The 17,364-nt window shown below is 50.2% G+C and overlaps 4 protein-coding genes across 4 annotated transcripts; 3 read left to right on the top strand and 1 right to left on the bottom strand.

The window, feature by feature from the left end:
• Window positions 1-367: 367 nt before the first annotated feature.
• T069G_08406 (inositolphosphorylceramide synthase subunit kei1 domain-containing protein) lies at window positions 368-1,249 on the top strand (the record flags this gene model as incomplete). The annotated part of the gene is made up of 2 exons (XM_056175616.1): window positions 368-412; window positions 530-1,249. 2 exons carry the CDS (start codon window positions 368-370, stop codon window positions 1,247-1,249), a joined length of 765 nt encoding a protein of 254 aa, XP_056026565.1.
• A 1,454-nt stretch (window positions 1,250-2,703) lies between these two features.
• T069G_08405 (nitrite and sulphite reductase 4Fe-4S domain-containing protein) lies at window positions 2,704-7,661 on the top strand (the record flags this gene model as incomplete). The annotated part of the gene is made up of 4 exons (XM_056175615.1): window positions 2,704-2,743; window positions 2,885-3,033; window positions 3,198-7,571; window positions 7,629-7,661. 4 exons carry the CDS (start codon window positions 2,704-2,706, stop codon window positions 7,659-7,661), a joined length of 4,596 nt encoding a protein of 1,531 aa, XP_056026564.1.
• Window positions 7,662-10,439: 2,778 nt separating this feature from the next.
• Window positions 10,440-14,142, bottom strand: T069G_08404 (chitin synthase domain-containing protein; the record flags this gene model as incomplete). Its single annotated transcript, XM_056175614.1, has 3 exons — window positions 10,440-11,623; window positions 11,688-13,159; window positions 13,205-14,142. 3 exons carry the CDS (start codon window positions 14,140-14,142, stop codon window positions 10,440-10,442), a joined length of 3,594 nt encoding a protein of 1,197 aa, XP_056026563.1.
• A 2,004-nt stretch (window positions 14,143-16,146) lies between these two features.
• On the top strand, window positions 16,147-17,190 carry T069G_08403 (mob1/phocein family domain-containing protein; the record flags this gene model as incomplete). The annotated part of the gene is made up of 5 exons (XM_056175613.1): window positions 16,147-16,169; window positions 16,370-16,533; window positions 16,596-16,689; window positions 16,752-16,885; window positions 16,949-17,190. 5 exons carry the CDS (start codon window positions 16,147-16,149, stop codon window positions 17,188-17,190), a joined length of 657 nt encoding a protein of 218 aa, XP_056026562.1.
• Window positions 17,191-17,364: the final 174 nt, after the last annotated feature.

Here is a 17,364-nt window from a genome sequence, read left to right as displayed (position 1 = left end):
GGATCTGCGCCCAGCGACAAAAAATTGCCCTGCCCAAGAGGCCTCGCTTTGGTTCGCTACGGGCTTCCCGAGCTGAAGCTGGCTCATGTGATATATCATGTGATTGTGTCAGCTTGGCCCTGATCTGACTGGCTGGATGACTGCCATTGTGGGACCCTTGTGCACAGATCCAGCTAAGCGCGCTTGGAAGGCTCTCCTTGTCGCAATCATCTCCGCCGTCGCCGAAACTTCCAAGATCTCTACGCTTCTCCCGTTATCCTCTATCTCTCGGCGTCTTCAGTTTGTTTCTTGTCTATTCTTGCGATAGACTTGTTTGATTTCTTTTTTATCAGTATAGACGACAATCGCGACGGGAGGTCTGTTCATAATGTCCAAATTTACGAGGCTGTATCTGCGGATACCTCGGCCGAAGGTAGGTCACACGTGGAATCCTCTCTCTCCCTCTCCCTCTTTTTGATAGGAGATGTCCGTCGGGAGATGGTTCAAGCGATGAAGAAGATGAAATCATGGTACTGACAGTCGCGATTAGACCCTCTTCGGCCTCATTAGCCTGCAGACTGGCACTGAGTTGATTTCCTTGGCACTGGTCTTCAACAAGGTTACGGGCGTTTACGGTCTTCTTGCGATCCTTACCGGATTCCAGCTCTCCCTCTTCCAGCTTACGACTTACGTCTACTGTATTGGCGTTCTCGGCCTCCTCGTCTACCTGATCCCGCATATCCGAAAGCAGAGCCCGTTCGAATGCCTGGCCCTGGCGTGGCTGTATGTCATCGATGCCATCATCAACGGCGCCTCTACAGTGGCTTTTGGAATGGACTGGTACTTCGCCACTGCTTCATCAAACGGATCCAGTCTGCCTGATATGGTTGCTGAGGGCATGGAGGGTCTCCGTCGCGAAACTGCCGTGCATGGCGATGTTGTACCTCAAGAGACAGCCGCCAGCATGCTCTTGATCACTGGCTTGACCCTGATCAGAGTCTACTTCAGCCTGGTCGTCATGAACTATGCACGCCAGGTGCTGCAGAAGTATATGCAACTGATGATCCTTGAAGGACCTGGTGTCGATGATCACGTGGGTCCCTTTGCTGCGGACCTGCCTGACGGTGAAGGACGAAAGGGTCAGCTCGGTCGACTGATGGTGTCTTTCGGACGCAACTACTGGATGGATTACTCTGAGGCGAGAGAATGGGTTGAGGGTGGTAGCAGCCGGAAACCCAGCACGGTAGCAACTCTGGCTGGCGAAGTATGAGAGGGTTACTCCGTAGATAGAGAGTCTTTCAGTTACTGAGGTTGAGGGAAGGGGATGAAACAATAGGGATGGAAAGACATGATGTGAATGGAAAGACTGGGGTACGAAATGACGCGATCGGAACCCCGCGATTCATCATCGAGAGAAAAAATCTCGGCACGGTTGGGTTTTCACTGTTTTGGGTAGTCACGAGCGTGGCCTTATTTAATACAATAATTAATAGCACTATTCGGTATGCTTATTTGGGGGCCTTGGGCAGGCAGAGAAGACGCCGAGGGCCGGGCCATGCAAATCTCTCGGCATTCGGAGGTACTAACGATTGGCTGCCAGCCGTTACCGGGCGTTGGAGTCTGGCAGACGAACGAATGAGCGAATGAGGACGTGAGTGTGGGCTCGGCTCGTCGGTGCCTTTGGGGGAGAGACGGAAGTCGGAGGGAGCTTTGATGGGTCCAAGGTGGTGCAAGGACGGTGCCAGAAGGGCTAATCCAGGGTCCGGTGTAGTCTAATAACGAATAGATGAGTGATGGATGGTCGAACAAGCTGTTGGAATAGAGGCAATGCGGCATGATTGCGGCGAGAGCGGCGGTCCATTAGGTACTGAACTGGGTTTAGTGTTGATGGCGTCAGCGAGCAAGCAACGATTGTGCTTTTGCCTGTGAGGATCAAGATTTTGTATGTTTGGCACTATTTACGGGTTTGATACGGAGGTTACGGTTTTGTATGTGAGCAATTGTAGGTAGCCTGTGTCAGTCAATGTCAGTACAACTTATCGTGTCTTCTGCCTCTACCTTGTTCTGGCTTATCTAACTAATCTAAGCAACCCTGATGCCTTAGTGCTCAGTGCACCTTTGCAACGTAAAACTCCATCTCCAAAACCCAGCAATTATCCGCCCTTCCCACGCCTCAACATTCCCACGTCGCACCGCAACGAATCTGACGGCAGGGATTTGTCAGAGAGCGATTTCGCCATCGCCGCCGTCCTATGGCTGCCCTATGGCTGCCCTTTGGCGGGTGGCGCCCACGCAAGACTGTGCAGACCTCCAAGCGCTAAGCGATCACGCAATCCTCCAAAACTCGGGCTTCTGCGGGGAATGGAAATTTGGCTGAGGCAGTCAGTGGAGCCTCGAGACATGGTTGTGGCTCAAGGAAAAGAAAAGCTTAGGGGAGGACAGCTGCGAATTGATAGAGGGAAAACGAGAAACAGACGGTAACGGCATCGGCTGAGGGTGACATGGCTTGTTGAATTGGTGGACTAGTCATCTTATAACTCACCATTCCTCTCGCATCGTCGTTCACTAGGCCTCTTCCTAAGGGCTGTTTCAATTTTTTACTTCTCCCTCACTCCCTTTTCTTTCCTCATTCTCCATCGTCACTTGCCTCTTCTTTCCATCTTTTAGGGATCATAATCTCGAAAAGTGTTGGATTGATCCTAGAGGCCGACGACGAAAACGGGCATGGCGACCTCGGTTCACATCCGCACGCCTGAAGAGGCTGGTAAGTTTGTGTCTGCTATGGATGATGGGAATATCTTCTCTCTCTACCACTTCCCTTCTTCTTGAATTCCACTGTAAACACCTCTATCTCATCGAAACTGGGCTAACCTGTTGTTTCTCTGTTGCTTTTTCGTCTGTGTAGCTGCGAGAATCGCCTACCTCTCTAGCGATGTCGTCATTTCTGTCCAGCCTTCATTGGCTGCCGACTCTGAGTTTTCCTCTCACTTGAAGAAGTTTGCTAGCCGCAAGGACCGTGGAATTGTTGCAGCTACTGAAGATACCATTCCTGAGGTGAGTGTCTGACTGCCCATGCTTGTTGTTTTTGTCTTTTTCGCTCTTTTACCCACTTACATATTCAACCCACTACAATGACGACGACCCGATCCTGGTCCGCCGACAGTCCGAAAAAAAGTCAAAAAGCAATAGGAGCTCACTAACCACAACCCGATTTCTAGATACAACATATTCGTCATAACAATGACCCGTTGCTGTCTGTCTTTGCTCCTGCTCGGTCAGGCAAGCTCGTCTCTGTCACGACGACTTCTTCTATCTTACTCCCTTCCATCTCTCATCTTTACAAGCTCGCCAACTACCCTGTTGTCCTTCATGTCTCCCTCCAGCCCCGCGGCTTTGCCGACTTCTCTGTCATCACTTCCATCAGAAACTCAGGCTGGACCTTCCTACAGTCTGAATCTCTTCAGGAGGCACAGGACATGGCCATCACTGCTCATGCCCTAGCTCTGCGCACTAGCAAGGCTGTCATCCACTTCTTCTCTCCAGACACTTCGGCTCGTGATGAGCCCATCGGCCTAGAAGATTTCACAGTAGTGCGAGCTGTCCTTGACATCGATACTGTCAGGAGACTCCAAGCTGGCACCATCAAGGCCTCTGGACTGTACGCCGATGACGGACATGTTGCCATTTCCTCAGACCACCAGGAGGCCGAGTCTTCTGGTACCGTCGACAAAGCATCGACCCTTCAGCAATCGACCGCCAGTCTCGTTTCGAAAGCAGTATCTGAATTGTCCGCCAAGACCAGCCAGGCGAGCAGCTCCAGCACCCCCACTGGATCCTCATCAGTTGCCACTACTGTTGAGATTGCTGCTCCCCAGGTGACATCCGAAGATGTCTATGTCTGTGCCACTCGCATCTGGGCACAGCTGAACACGGCTCTTGGGCGACAGTACAATGCCTTCGAATACACTGGACCGGCCAATGCGGAGAACTGCCTCTTCATCTTCGGCTCCGACACCGGTTCCTTTGCTCAAGCCATCGACACTGCTAAAGCTGATGACGTTTACGCCAAGATTGGTATTCTTACACCTCGCCTGTACCGACCCTGGATTGGCTCCAAGCTCGTGGCAAGCATCCCCAAGTCGATTAAGAGGATCGCCGTCCTGGAGCAGATTCACCGAAAGACAACCAAATGGGGTCCCTTGCTGATTGATGTTTTGTCGTCTATCAAGAGCGGCCCTGGTGGTGTTGAGACTATTGTTGGCCACCAACTGGGATACATTGCCCCTGAGGCTACCGATCAAGCTCTGCGTGGCATCGTTCAAAATCTCACGGCTGCGCAGCCCATCCAGAACCTGGAAGTTGGTGTCAAGGAGGGACCGAGTGAGCCAGTTGCAGCTGGCGTTGAGGCCCCGAAACTCGAGGTTGCTTATTCCAAAATTCTCGACCAGCTCTTCGGCAGCAGAACCTACATTGCCAATGCCCTAGAATCTCAGAATGCCGGTATTTCTGCCACTGTAGCCGCCAGCCCCGAATTCGGCTTCGGCTCTCTATTGGCCCGCAAAGAATTGCGAACCAGGTTTGTGGCCGAGGTCAAGCAAGCAGCAAGCAGCACTGGGGCTGCTACTGAGGCTCTGAAGAGTTGGCTGGCGCGATGGGCTGTCAACTCTGATGACCAAGCAAAGTCCGATGTGATCTCTGATGACGTTATTGCCAAGTTGGAAGAAGATGGCTCACCAGCAGCCCAGAAGCTTCTCACGAACCGTAACCTTTTCCGGAAGGAGTCTCTCTGGCTGATGGGCTCTGATGCTTGGGCTTACGATCTCGGCAACTCTGGTGTTCACCATGTTCTTGCGTCTGGTGAAAATGTGAACATGCTGATTATTGACTCAACTCCCTACTCCGAAAAGGCCGTGGCCGACGCCAACAGAAGGAAGAAGGATATCGGCCTGTACGCGATGAACTTTGGTAATGTCTATGTGGCTTCCACCGCTGTCTACAGCTCATACACTCAAGTTTTGCAAGCACTGCTCGAGGCAGACAAGTTCAACGGCCCATCAGTTGTCCTGGCCTACTTGCCCTACTTTGGCGAGACCGACTCTCCTCTCACCGTTCTGCAAGAGACCAAGAAGGCTGTGGATGCTGGATACTGGCCTCTCTACAGATGGAACCCTGATAACGAGGCCAAGGGCGAGCCCGCCTTTTCCCTGGATTCGGAGCTCCTCAAGCAAGAGCTGAAGGCTTTCCTGGCTCGAGACAACCAACTGACTCAAATCATGAAGAAGGAGCCTAACTTCGCTGCCAACCTTGGTCAGGACTTTGGAACTGAGGTCCGGGCTGCACAGAAGAGGAAGGCAAAGGATGCTTACAACCAGCTCCTCGAAGGCCTTCTGGGCGCTCCTCTGACCATCTTGTTTGCTTCTGACAACGGCAACGGCAGCACCCTCGCCAAGCGATTGGCAAACCGGGGTAGAGCTCGTGGTTTGAAGACAGCAGCAATGGCTATGGAAGACTACCCCGTTGAGGATTTGCCAAGTGAGGAAAACATTGTCTTCATCACCTCCACCGCCGGACAGGGAGAATTCCCTCAAAACGGATTGGCTTTCTGGGATGCTGTAAAGGACAACACAGACCTCGACCTGGCTGGCGTCAACTACTCCGTCTTTGGCTTGGGTGACAGCCACTACTGGCCGCGAAAGGAGGACAAGATCTACTATAACAAGCCAGCCAAGGATCTTGACAGAGTTCTGGGCAACCTGGGCGGCAAGCGATTTGTTGACATCGGCTTAGGAGATGACCAAGATCCGGATGGCTTCCAGACCGGCTACCAGGAGTGGGAGCCCAAGTTGTGGCAGGCGCTCGGTGTGGACAAGGTCGACGGTCTCCCCGATGAGCCGCCGCCAGTTACCAACGAAGACATTAAGCTTGAGTCAAACTTCCTCCGTGGCACCATTGCAGAGGAGCTGAGGGATACATCCACCGGAGCCATCTCAGCCGCCAACTCTCAGCTGACCAAGTTCCACGGCACCTATCTCCAGGACGACCGTGATGTCCGTGATGAGAGAAAGGCTCAGGGCCTGGAGCCTGCCTATGGCTTCATGGTTCGCTGCAGATTGCCCGGTGGTGTTGCGACGGCCGCGCAGTGGATCCAGATGGACGACATCAGCAGCAAGCTTGGTAACGAGACGATGAAGCTTACTACTCGCCAAACCTTCCAGTTCCACGGTGTCATCAAGGGCAAGCTACGATCCACCATGCAGGCCATTAACCGCGCTCTCATGACCACGATCGCTGCTTGCGGTGACGTAAACCGTAACGTCATGTGCAGCTCTTTGCCTTCAAAGTCCAAGCTTCACGAAGAAGTTCAGTCTTATGCTGCCAAGATCAGCAACCATTTGCTGCCTTCTACGAGTGCATACCATGAAATCTGGATCGCTGATGAGAACGAAAAGAAGGTCCAGGTTGCCGGTGATGCCGTCCAAGACTTTGAGCCGTTGTATGGCCCTACTTATCTGCCTCGAAAGTTCAAGATCACAGTTGCTATCCCTCCTCACAACGACACTGATGTCTATGCTCACGACATTGGTTTGATCGCCATCGTAAACAAGGATGGCACTTTGGAGGGTTTCAACCTACTTGCTGGTGGTGGTATGGGTGCTACTCACAACAACAAGAAGACTTATCCCCAAACTGGCCGCATGTTTGGCTATGTCCCCAAGGAGCAGATCCACCTCGCCTGCGAGAAGGTTATGCTTGTTCAGCGTGACCACGGTGACCGTAAGAACCGAAAGCACGCCCGTCTCAAGTACACCATCGACGACATGGGCGTCGAGGTTTTCAAGGGCAAGGTTGAGGATCTGTGGGGTCAAAAGTTCGAGGCACCCAAGGCTTTCGAGTTCAAGAGCAACGTCGACACCTTTGGCTGGCAGAAGGACGAGTTTGGCGTCAACCATTTCACATTTTTCATCGAAAACGGTCGTATTGAGGACACTCCTGACTTCCGGATGAAGACTGGTCTGCGCGAGATTGCTAAGATTCACAAGGGCGAGTTCCGCTTGACCGGCAACCAGCACCTCGTCCTCAGTGGCGTTGCCGATGAAGATGTCCCTGCCATGAAGGATCTCATGAAGAAGTACAAGCTCGACAACCTCCAGTTCTCTGCCCTTCGCCTCAGCTCATCGGCCTGTGTCGCCTTCCCCACTTGCGGTCTCGCAATGGCTGAGTCGGAGCGTTACCTGCCCGTGCTCATCACCAAGCTCGAAGCCTGCCTCGAAGAGAACGGTCTTCGTCAAGATTCCATTGTCATGCGTATGACTGGTTGCCCCAACGGCTGTGCTCGTCCCTGGCTGGCTGAAGTCGCCTTTGTTGGCAAGGCTTATGGCGCTTATAACATGTACCTTGGCGGTGGCTACCACGGCCAGCGTCTGAACAAGCTGTACCGTGCAAGCATCAAGGAGGATGAGATCCTGACAATCATGAGGGCCCTGCTCAAGCGTTACGCACTCGAGAGACAGGAGGGAGAGAAGTTTGGTGATTTCTGCATTCGTGTTGGTCTCATCAACGAGACTACCGATGGACAAAACTTCCACGACCATGTGAGTACTTATAAATATGGCTTCGAGTTTGTGTTACATGATGCTAACTGATGACAGGTTGCGGAAGAAGAAGAGCCAGATGAGGAGTAGAGAAGAAGACGCAAGGAAAGAGTTGGATGGGATCAAGAAATTAAAAAGATGAATGATCTTTTGGGTAAATCACTATGGCATTGGAATATCAACTGGAAGCATCTCATTCATCGTTGTGTATAAAATAAAGACTGAGCATAAATAAAGTAAATAACATTAAAATTTTGAAGACTCAACAAGCCCACAAATAATCGTTTCATTTGGCAGGACTTAGGAATATAATGTCTAGTATTTCTATTCTGCAGCCATGAAATCTTCTTGATGAACAACATCCTTAATCAATTTTTACAGTCGCTGTGGCGTCTCTCTTGTATTAAGCCAGTCCCATAATACCCGTTTCCTGGAATGTTGGTGTCTGTTATTTCACAAGCTTTCTTCTTGAATCGCCAGTCCGCAGAACTTGGCCAAGTCTAGTGTGTATTACATATAAAGATAAGGGACCTCAGGGGTGTATCATATATATGTGTATATATTACATGCGCCGGTATGCCAATTTGCCTCCCAAACGCCTTTGCTTCAATGTATCAACCGAGTACATTATAAGGAGATAAAAATACCGCTGATTTTACTCATGAAGATTGTGAGTATAAAATTCGACGATATCCATTCGTCCATGAAACAACTTACTCCATATAGGGGCGCTATAACGATGTTGCAGATAGAGAAGAAGAGAAGAAGTAAAAGAATCATCACGACATTGCGTGTATTTAAGGCTGCCATACTCGCAGCTAGCCGAGCATGATGTATCCTCCTTCTCTTGAACCTTCAAGTGTAAAAAGAGATGGCTGTAGTTGAGGTCAGCCAGCCAAGTCCCACTCTCGTCACCATGAAAATAATAGCTTAATGTTGCTCCTGAACAAACGTCCAATCATTTGCCTTGGTGGTCGCTGATCGTAATCTCGCCGTGGAACGGCTTTTCCTCTCAAAAAATGAACAAAAGAGAGAGAGAGAGAGAGAGAGAGAGAGAGAGAGAGAGCGAGGTGGGGGGGAGGGGGGAGAGAGAGCTTATTGAGACGCCGAACCCGTTTATAAAGACACAATTTGGCGATATGATCAAACTGTCTGCACTTCCGACATTGTTTTCCTTTATATGGGTTATCGAGGGTAAGTTCTTTCTTACCCATTGCGATAAATTTTTTCCGATCCTGAGCGTGAAGGGGCTATTCGTAACCGCATTAAAATAAAGCAAAAAGCTTATTTTAAATTGGCGAAGTAATGGATAGCCACTGTTATGGTAGGTATGCCTCCATTGCATACAATTCCGTAATAAACAAATGGAGCTCTATAATATAGTCAATATAATTATAAGATAACAAATTATAGCTTAAAAACTCACATGGGTTAAGAAATAGTCAACAACCTCGCCATGCCTCTTGCCGGTCGTAGGCACTTCAAAAGTGGTGAGGGTCTCAAACGGCGAAGAAACTAGTCATAAGAATTGGTCAAATACTTGCCAAATGTAGGAGAATTTTGTATTTACTGTCCGTGACCTACAGGCTCAACAGTGACTTGGGGTATCCTGGGATATGGCCACTCTTTGTGTGGAGAAGCAGCGAAAATAGGCATCTGATCGTGACGTAGAATGGGTCATGTAGGTGTTGTGAGACCTGTGTCATTGGTCGTTCATCTTGAATCTGCGGCGTTGGTTTTCCATCCTAGATCTGGTCAGCTTCTCTGATCTATATCTGTCAAAGAGGCTGAGAGACAAACGATATCTGCATTTGCTGAATGGTATCTCCTACCCTAATGATGTACGTCGGATTTTGCGAGGAGAAGAGTAGCCATTTCACATGTGAAAAGGTGAAGTAGACGCAGGCAAAGATTCTGAAAAGTGATGTGGAAAGGAAGAAAAGTAAGGGACATCATGATAGAAGGGGCGAGAATGTATGTAAGATCTTCCTAGAAGGAAGTCATCTCACGCTTTCTTACCACGATTATTAGAGGTAGTTACTGCCTACAAACTTCTATGAGTAGGAGCTATATTTACTGACTTGAGTATCAATAGCATCAAAAGTAATCACCAACCATAACTCTCTGCTACTATTGACATTAAAATCAAATGTTTGCTACTATTACTATATTTTTCTAGTATCTGCTACTATAGCTATATATCTCCAGTCTTTGGTATTATCACAGGTACTTATACGACAGCATAACAACATCTACCTTCGTTATGGAACTAACAGATAGTCTAGCCAATCTAAGATAACTACGACTCTCACGGTGCTTTACAGTACTGCCACCATGGGCGGAGACACAGAGTGCAATACCCTCCCTACTCTTAGGAAGAGACCCGTTACTTTCGCCAGTTCAGGCACTCACAATCTATTTCTTCCATTGCAGCTGGAAAGCAAAAGTACCTACTTAGCTTCATTCAGGCGTACCGTGATGCCGCAATCAATCATCATGAAAAATAAGTAGCCATCAAAACCTCATTATAGACAAGACATACATCATACAGAGTTATCGACATGAACAAACGTTTGTGCCTCTCTTCAACACATGACAAAAGAGAGGCAACTCATCAATCCCAAGAACCTCCCTTTCACCCCTGAAAGACAGACCAGACCAGACCATCATCATCATCATACCTCCCCCCAGCTTGTATACGTCGACCGTAACCACTCTTATAAGTATGAAGGAAGAAAGGCAGAACAGACAACCTCCCTACCCGCCTCTCTATCACAGAGGAGGTAATATAAACCTATTAGTCGTGGAGAACAAAGCAAGGAAATCCATACACGTCTAGGAAAAACAAAGAAAAAAGGAGTAGCTGCATCAAGTTCTAAGGGTATTAGTGATGCTGCTTCCCACGCTGCTCATCGTTTCGCTCAGCTTCTCGCCCATACCGCCAGCCCAGCTCGGCAGCTTGAGCGTCATGCGGATTCTGCCCTCAACAATCAGGTGGATGAGGTTGATGACGGCAAACGTGGTTGATCCTATAGCACGAAACAACGCCAAGCCCGCCACGCTCCAAAGCAGGAAACGAAGGTAGAAGTTGTCGCCAATGCCCTTGTCGCTGTACACTTCGGACACGGCCATGGCGAGGATGGCGTTGAGCACCATCCACGAGACAACCATGTAAGTTCGCACGCTCTTGTAGTAATCTTCCTGCAACTGGGACTCGCTCGGGGGCTTCTCCGGAACCTCGATGCGGTCACGAAGATTACGCAGAGCCTCGTCGTACCCGCTATCAATATCAAGCTGCTCGCTGGGCATTTCAAGCTCGACAGTTTCACCCTTACCGACAGCACCACCAAGATCCGTCTTCATCACATTGTCACCCTTGGTACCCCAAGTGACGTCGTGGGTGTTGCAGAAGGCGTAAACTTGTAGGGTGCAGATATAGCTCGGCAGCAAAAGGAAATATTGGCCGGCCGAGGTAAACATGTGCCAGGGATCGAGGTATAAGAACGACATGGCAAAATACAGACCAACCGTCGAGGCCAACGAGACGATTAGATTCGTAAACACGTTGTTACCGAGTGAGATCGAGACACCACCGTCACTGTCCGTGAATTGCCTTACGACAATGTAGAAGATGGCAAAAGTCGTGTAAACCATGATGATGCTGTAGATAATCATACTGCCCATATAGAGTCTTCTCGCACCTTGTGGACGATTTCCAAGAGACAAGATGAATTGGATAGCGATAAGCAAGATACACGTGTATCTCAGGATAATGAATATGATGTTTCCAATGCCGTGTCCAAACGGATCGACTCGTTTATCCGCTAGACCACCAGCGACGAAGTAGAAAGCCAGGTAGAAGTTTGCGAGCGAGAAGTAGGTGAAGAGCAGCTGGACAAATTGGTAGACAAACTCAATGTACAAGAGGACTTTGCGAGCAAGAGTATGGTCAGTCTGCAGAATTTGTCGCATTTGGACAAGGGAGTAGACGGCGGCAAAGAAGGCACCGTTCAGCCATCTTCTTCGTTGGGAGATGAACTCGGGAACAGAGTCTGTGAAATTTTACGTTTAGTTTGAAGAATCAGGACGGGCGATGAAGCACAAGAAATAACTTACCAGGGACATCTGTTTCTCCATGACAGCCCTTGACATATTTCAACACCCATCTCTCGCCTCGCTTAGCTACGAGCTCCCAACAAAGGATACGATCTTCGGCCAGATACATGTTGGCTGTGAACACATCCGCATGCTGACCGTGGAGCGTTTCACCCTTGAAATACTGACTCAACGGCCCATGGCCAGTCTCGTCGTTTTGTAGCGCATGGTAACGGTAGGCACTGAGGGCACCGGGCAACACGGTGATGTAACCAAACACAGATTCGAGGGGCTTGTCCAGGATATTGGACATCTTGTACTCAAAGTTTTGCGATGCAACCAGAGGATTCAACAAGTATGATCCGTATTTGCCCTTCATGGCCTTGATTTCACCGCATGCTCCGGCAACGTTGGAATCAAAGTCAAAGGCCTTCCAGAGATGATACAGCGAAGTACCACCGGGACGAGTTCCTACATCCAGCAGAATGCAAACGTTGGGGTTCAAGGCCTTGCCAAATGCATTGAAGAACCAACGGTGCGAGTTGAGCTTTCGCGAGTTCTTCTCTTTGAGGCAGAAGATGATTTGGCACGGAACAATGCCCTTTTCAGCACCCTTGAATTTGAGGTCCGAGTCGAGCGAGACTTGTGTCGTGTACTCATAGACGTGTGCTTGTACGGCTCTGTTGTTGACAAAGTTTTTGGCGATGCCATGCTGGTAGACTCCCATGGCAGCCAAGGCGTCGAGTGTGCGTGGGTGGATTTTTTCACGACCATCAGAGATGATGCAAACGACGACTTTTTGCCAGCCGTTTTCACCCCAGGTACGAGATCGAGATCGAGAGCAGAAATGAGAAATGTTCTTCATGACGGCGTACATTGTTCTGGTAAAGAGAATCTCGTCTTCGTTGTACATGGTGATGCAAATGAACAGCTCCGTCTCTCGAGTCGTCCGGCCAATACTCTGTCGTAGTTTGTAGCCTCTGTCGACAAAGTCATCGGGATCACACGTCACAGCAGTGTATCTCATGTGAGTGAACTCGACCTCGTCTCGGCGCGGGAGAAAGCTGTAGAGAATGGTTGGAATCTTGCACTCCAAGACCAGCTCACCGTTGATGAGCGGGACTTCCTTTTTAGCCATTTGCGGAGCGCGGACACCACGCCTCTCTTGCGCTCCATCAGGCGCAGGTCCATAGTGCTCGTACTTATCATAGTACTCCTGCTCCTCGCTCAATGTCTCCTGACCCGAGTGGTATGAGTCGCGGTCATCACCATAGTGCCTCTCATCCTCGTCATAGTGATCATACTGCTCGTGCTCGTAGTTGTCGTAACGGCGAGATTCGCTCAGGTCTGACTCGGGGCCAAAGATGTCATCGTCATCCTCGCGATGGTCCAAGGGGATGGAGACGGTCACATCGTCGGTAAATTGTGATTGGCGCGATGCGTTGCCAAAGCGAGGAGCTGGTGGGAGAGGCCGGCGCGGACTGCCGCCATATCTAGAGGACGGAGTTCCTGGCCTGGGACTGCCATTGATGTCTGACGGTTCATACGAAGCATGAGACGCGGGAGGGCGAGAGTAATCCGTCAGTCTGGACGCTGGTGACCACGGCCTGTGAGAAGGGTCCCTGGTGTCATAGGACATGTAAGACGCATCTGGCGGTGGAATCCTAGGAGCATCGTCCAGAATTGACCCAGTCCGAGTGTGGGTGGATGCGACGCTGGGAGTATATTGAGGCCGGGGCGATCGCATACTAATAGGCCTATCGTGTGAGTTTTTGATCTTCCATCTAACAGTGGGCTTAATCTTTTTGACAACGGGTTCCGCTGCGACAACGTCGACAGCGGCTGGTTGGGGGGGTGGTTGAACTGGTTGAACTGGTTGAACTGGTGGTTGGTCCGATGCTGATAGACTCCCTCTTCTTCGCCGGGAGCGTTCACTTGGTCCCTCCGGGATACTTGGCAGAGCCTCGGCAAGATTTGGGGAGTCATTGAGCGCTAAACTTCTTGGACTGTGCAACTTTGCATTGTTGTTCTTGCGAACCTGTTTGATGTAGAGGGGAGGAGGGACAGCAACGTCAAGATGGGAGAAGGGATTGTGAACAGAAGGAGAAGAAAGAGGAAGAGGAGGAAGAGGAGCATCCGCCTTGGTTGCTGCTTGCATTTCCGCCTCTTGCTTGGACTCCAAGCTTGAGGCGGCTCCAGGACACTCGTCGATAGCCATGGTAGACGTCTCGGGGTTGGATCCTTGGTGTTTCGAAGCGTCCTTGGGTTGCAAAGACGACGTCGATGAGGACGGAGAGGACATATTTAGGAATGTTGGTGTTGCCATTGGCGACGCTGGTGTTACGTACGGTCTGCTTCTGTCTGGGGACTCTTCCACAGATGTCAACAATCTGACGGCGGCGGCTCCATGGCCGGTGGGCGAGTCGAGCTCGTCGTCGTACGGCGGGAGACTATAGCCGGGAGGACGGCGGTCCATTGTGAGTAATGCGGCGGAATTCCGTGTGTTTTAGACTTAAGCTTTTGGAATGTTGCTAGACGCGGGCCACAGCTTGCACTACCAATCTTCAAGCCAAAGGCGACAAGGAGCGGTGTCGAGACACGACCATGCGGATTGGCTGTATCTTGGTTGAAGCTGTACGCGACCTGTTCGTTCTTGTTAGAAAGAAAGAAAAACACGACACCCGGCAAAGAGGTCGTGAAGAAGTTGGATGCAGTTGAGAAACTGAACCGAGCTGAGCTGCATAAAGATTAAAAGGCGGGAATGGGGACATGCGTCGCTGGTCCTGGTATGCTATGCTCACTGTGGGACCAGCTGCAGCTGTGCAAGGCGAGCCAAACAAATTGCTTGCGTGGCGCGTTGGCCCGGCAACAGGCGATCTGGCTGCACGGCGAACACGAGAAACCCGGTCGAGCCGCAGGAACACACGCAATCCGCTGTCGTTAGCCGCCCTGAAGGTTAAAAACAGCGTCAATTGGCCAGGTACCGATCGAGGCTGATGCTTATTGTTTGGTCTGGATTTGCGGGCGGTGAGTTACCCCGGCATCGCGTCGTGACATGCAGCTGTTGAAGTTTACGGATAGAGTAGCCGTTGTAAGCCAACTCAGCTCAGCTGTGTCTCAGCAGCCTGTCTGTCCGCTGTATTGTATGCATGTGCTTTATCTGTATTAGCCCGTGCCCGTCTTTAACAACCTTCAGTCTCGCTTTTCTTTCTTGTTTCGATCCGTCTTCTCCAGTTGGCAGTCCACAATGGACACAAGCCCACACTGACAGAGCGGTCTGTCTTGCAGCCATTCTCCACAACCGCGTCCAGGGGCCTTGACTGGTGCATATCTTGCGACATCAATTAGTATTTGTATGAGCTAGTAAATGTGTGCCTGGTCGTGTTTTTGTTAGGACCAGCACTGCCACGTGAAGATGTTTTTTTGAAGCACTGGTAAATTTCATATGTACATACTTGCAAGTGGGTGTACGAATACGGAACGGCCAGGTATTCTTCAGATAATACGAAGGAGCCTCTCAATGTCGACTCGGTTCTCCAAACGTGGCTGTTGGTGTTTGCAAATAAGCAAAAACTCAACTATTCATAGAGGCTTCATGGCTAGAAGAGGAGAATATGGCTATCGAGGTTGAATGTGTTATCTGATAATACAAAAATCATTTGTTCCCGGTTAGGTTCTCACAAACAGCAGGCAAACCGGATATTATCCGCTTGACCCTTATTCTTCCATTGAATGTCACCAACAAGAATGCAGCTACACAGCAGCAATTGCGAATACTACCCATCTGTTAATTATCTCAGAGCTCATATACACTTAGAGAATATATAAATTGACACGGCGCCTGTTGACTAAATGATCATCAGAGTCCTAATGCGAGCTTCTTTGCCTCCCCTCTATGACTGAGTTCATCCCCTTTACCAGCTGTACCCAGTACATTAGCCGCCCGCCAGATCCTCCCCCATCGCCACTAATGACTGCCCCGCCATCAAGGTACCCAGTACTCCTAACCACTAAAGGGAGCCCTCACAGAGCCTCTGACGTACTAAACTGCCCTGTGCACCTAGCAACCATATTATCAGTACCAATCAGGAAAGCTGTAAACACAGCAGAGCCGCCCTGGATGCGACACCACCGCCTCCCTCTATCTCTCTATCCACATCAGTCTGTCTATCTACATATCTTTCCGCAACAGGCTGTCAGCGCATCGCCAAACTCCCCGACTCGCTGCCCGGCATCGCATGAGCTTTTTACATTCTACCAGCATTTCATCTTCGCATCGTCTGGTCTCTAGCCTAGCCCCCGGCGCGCTCCTCCGACTGCCGGCTCTATTGCATCACCAGCATTTGCTCCGTGAGCTGTCTTCCTCCATCCTTGACATGCCATCCATTGCCCCGCTAACCAGTTGGTATGGAACGCAGACGGTTGTATTATACCTTAGCTTGCCAAATATCACGACCAAAACCCCGGCCCTCGCCTCGCCATGGCTCAGTTCCTGCAGACAGTGTCAGTCAACCCTCACTCGTATGTTCGTTTAGTTTCGTCGCCGCCGTCAACATGCCCTTGTCCCTATTTCAATATCTCAGTCCTAGGTCTCGCGCCAAGATGGAGCGGCCGGACAGCACCATATTACCCATCTACGAAGACCCCCCGCTCAAGCCCGTGTTGAATACCGTGTTTGCTGATGGAGAAATATTTCTGAGCAGCAACCAAAAGACTAGAAATCAGTTCCGCCCGCGCGCTGGAAAAGGTGGTGTCAACAGTTACCAGCTTAGGCAGTATGCCGAAGCTACCCTGGGAGGAGGCAGCTTGAGAAAGTGTGTCAAGTTGCCGGAAGGTGAGGATGAGAACGAATGGTTGGCAGTCAACAGTGAGTTTGCCGTTCATAATTCTTGCAAGGCAAAGTTGGAAGACCTAACATGGCATCACCAGTGGTGGATTTCTACAACCAGATCAACCTTCTCTACGGCGCCATCACCGAGTTTTGCTCGCCGCAGTCATGCCCCGAGATGAAGGCCACGGATGAGTAAGATATAACATCCGCAACCCAAGCGTCACAGCTCTTGGAAGCCAATCTAACAAAGTCAGGTTTGAATATCTCTGGCAAGACAGCGAGAATTATAAGCGGCCGACCAAGATGGCTGCGCCAGCCTACATCGAACAGCTGATGACATGGGTTCAAGCCAACATCGACAATGAATCCGTCATGCCCAGCAAGATTGGTAAGTGCCTTGTCTTGAGTGATTACACTTGCTATTCGATATGACTGCTGACGACAATCATAGGCGTTCCTTTTCCCAAATCCTTCCCAACTCTCATTCGTCAGATCTTCAAGCGAATGTACCGTGTGTACGCGCACATCTACTGCCACCACTATCCGGTAATCCGGGAGCTGGGGCTGGAACCTCATCTCAACACCAGCTTCAAGCAGTATGTGCTTTTTATCGATGAGCATAGCTTGGCAAGCGGGCGGGACTACTGGGGTCCTCTCGGAGACCTCGTTGATAGTATGATGAAGAGTGATTGATCGAGAGCTACTTCACGCTTCATTCCATCTTTCATTTCGTGTTTCTGTTTAGTTAATCTCTGCACAATTGCGGTAATGCTTAATTGGGAGCAAGGCAAGGCGTTAGGATATTGTAGATTTGGGAATTAGGACCTGAGTCGATAGTGGTTAGGATTATCGGGCAGAGTCGGGTAA

The sequence above is a fragment of the Trichoderma breve genome, chromosome 5 (assembly GCF_028502605.1).
Source record: "Trichoderma breve strain T069 chromosome 5, whole genome shotgun sequence".
Taxonomy (NCBI): Eukaryota; Fungi; Ascomycota; class Sordariomycetes; order Hypocreales; family Hypocreaceae; genus Trichoderma; species Trichoderma breve.
The sequence above is the reverse complement of the archived record's forward strand: the minus strand, read 5'-3'. Positions and strand labels throughout refer to the sequence as shown.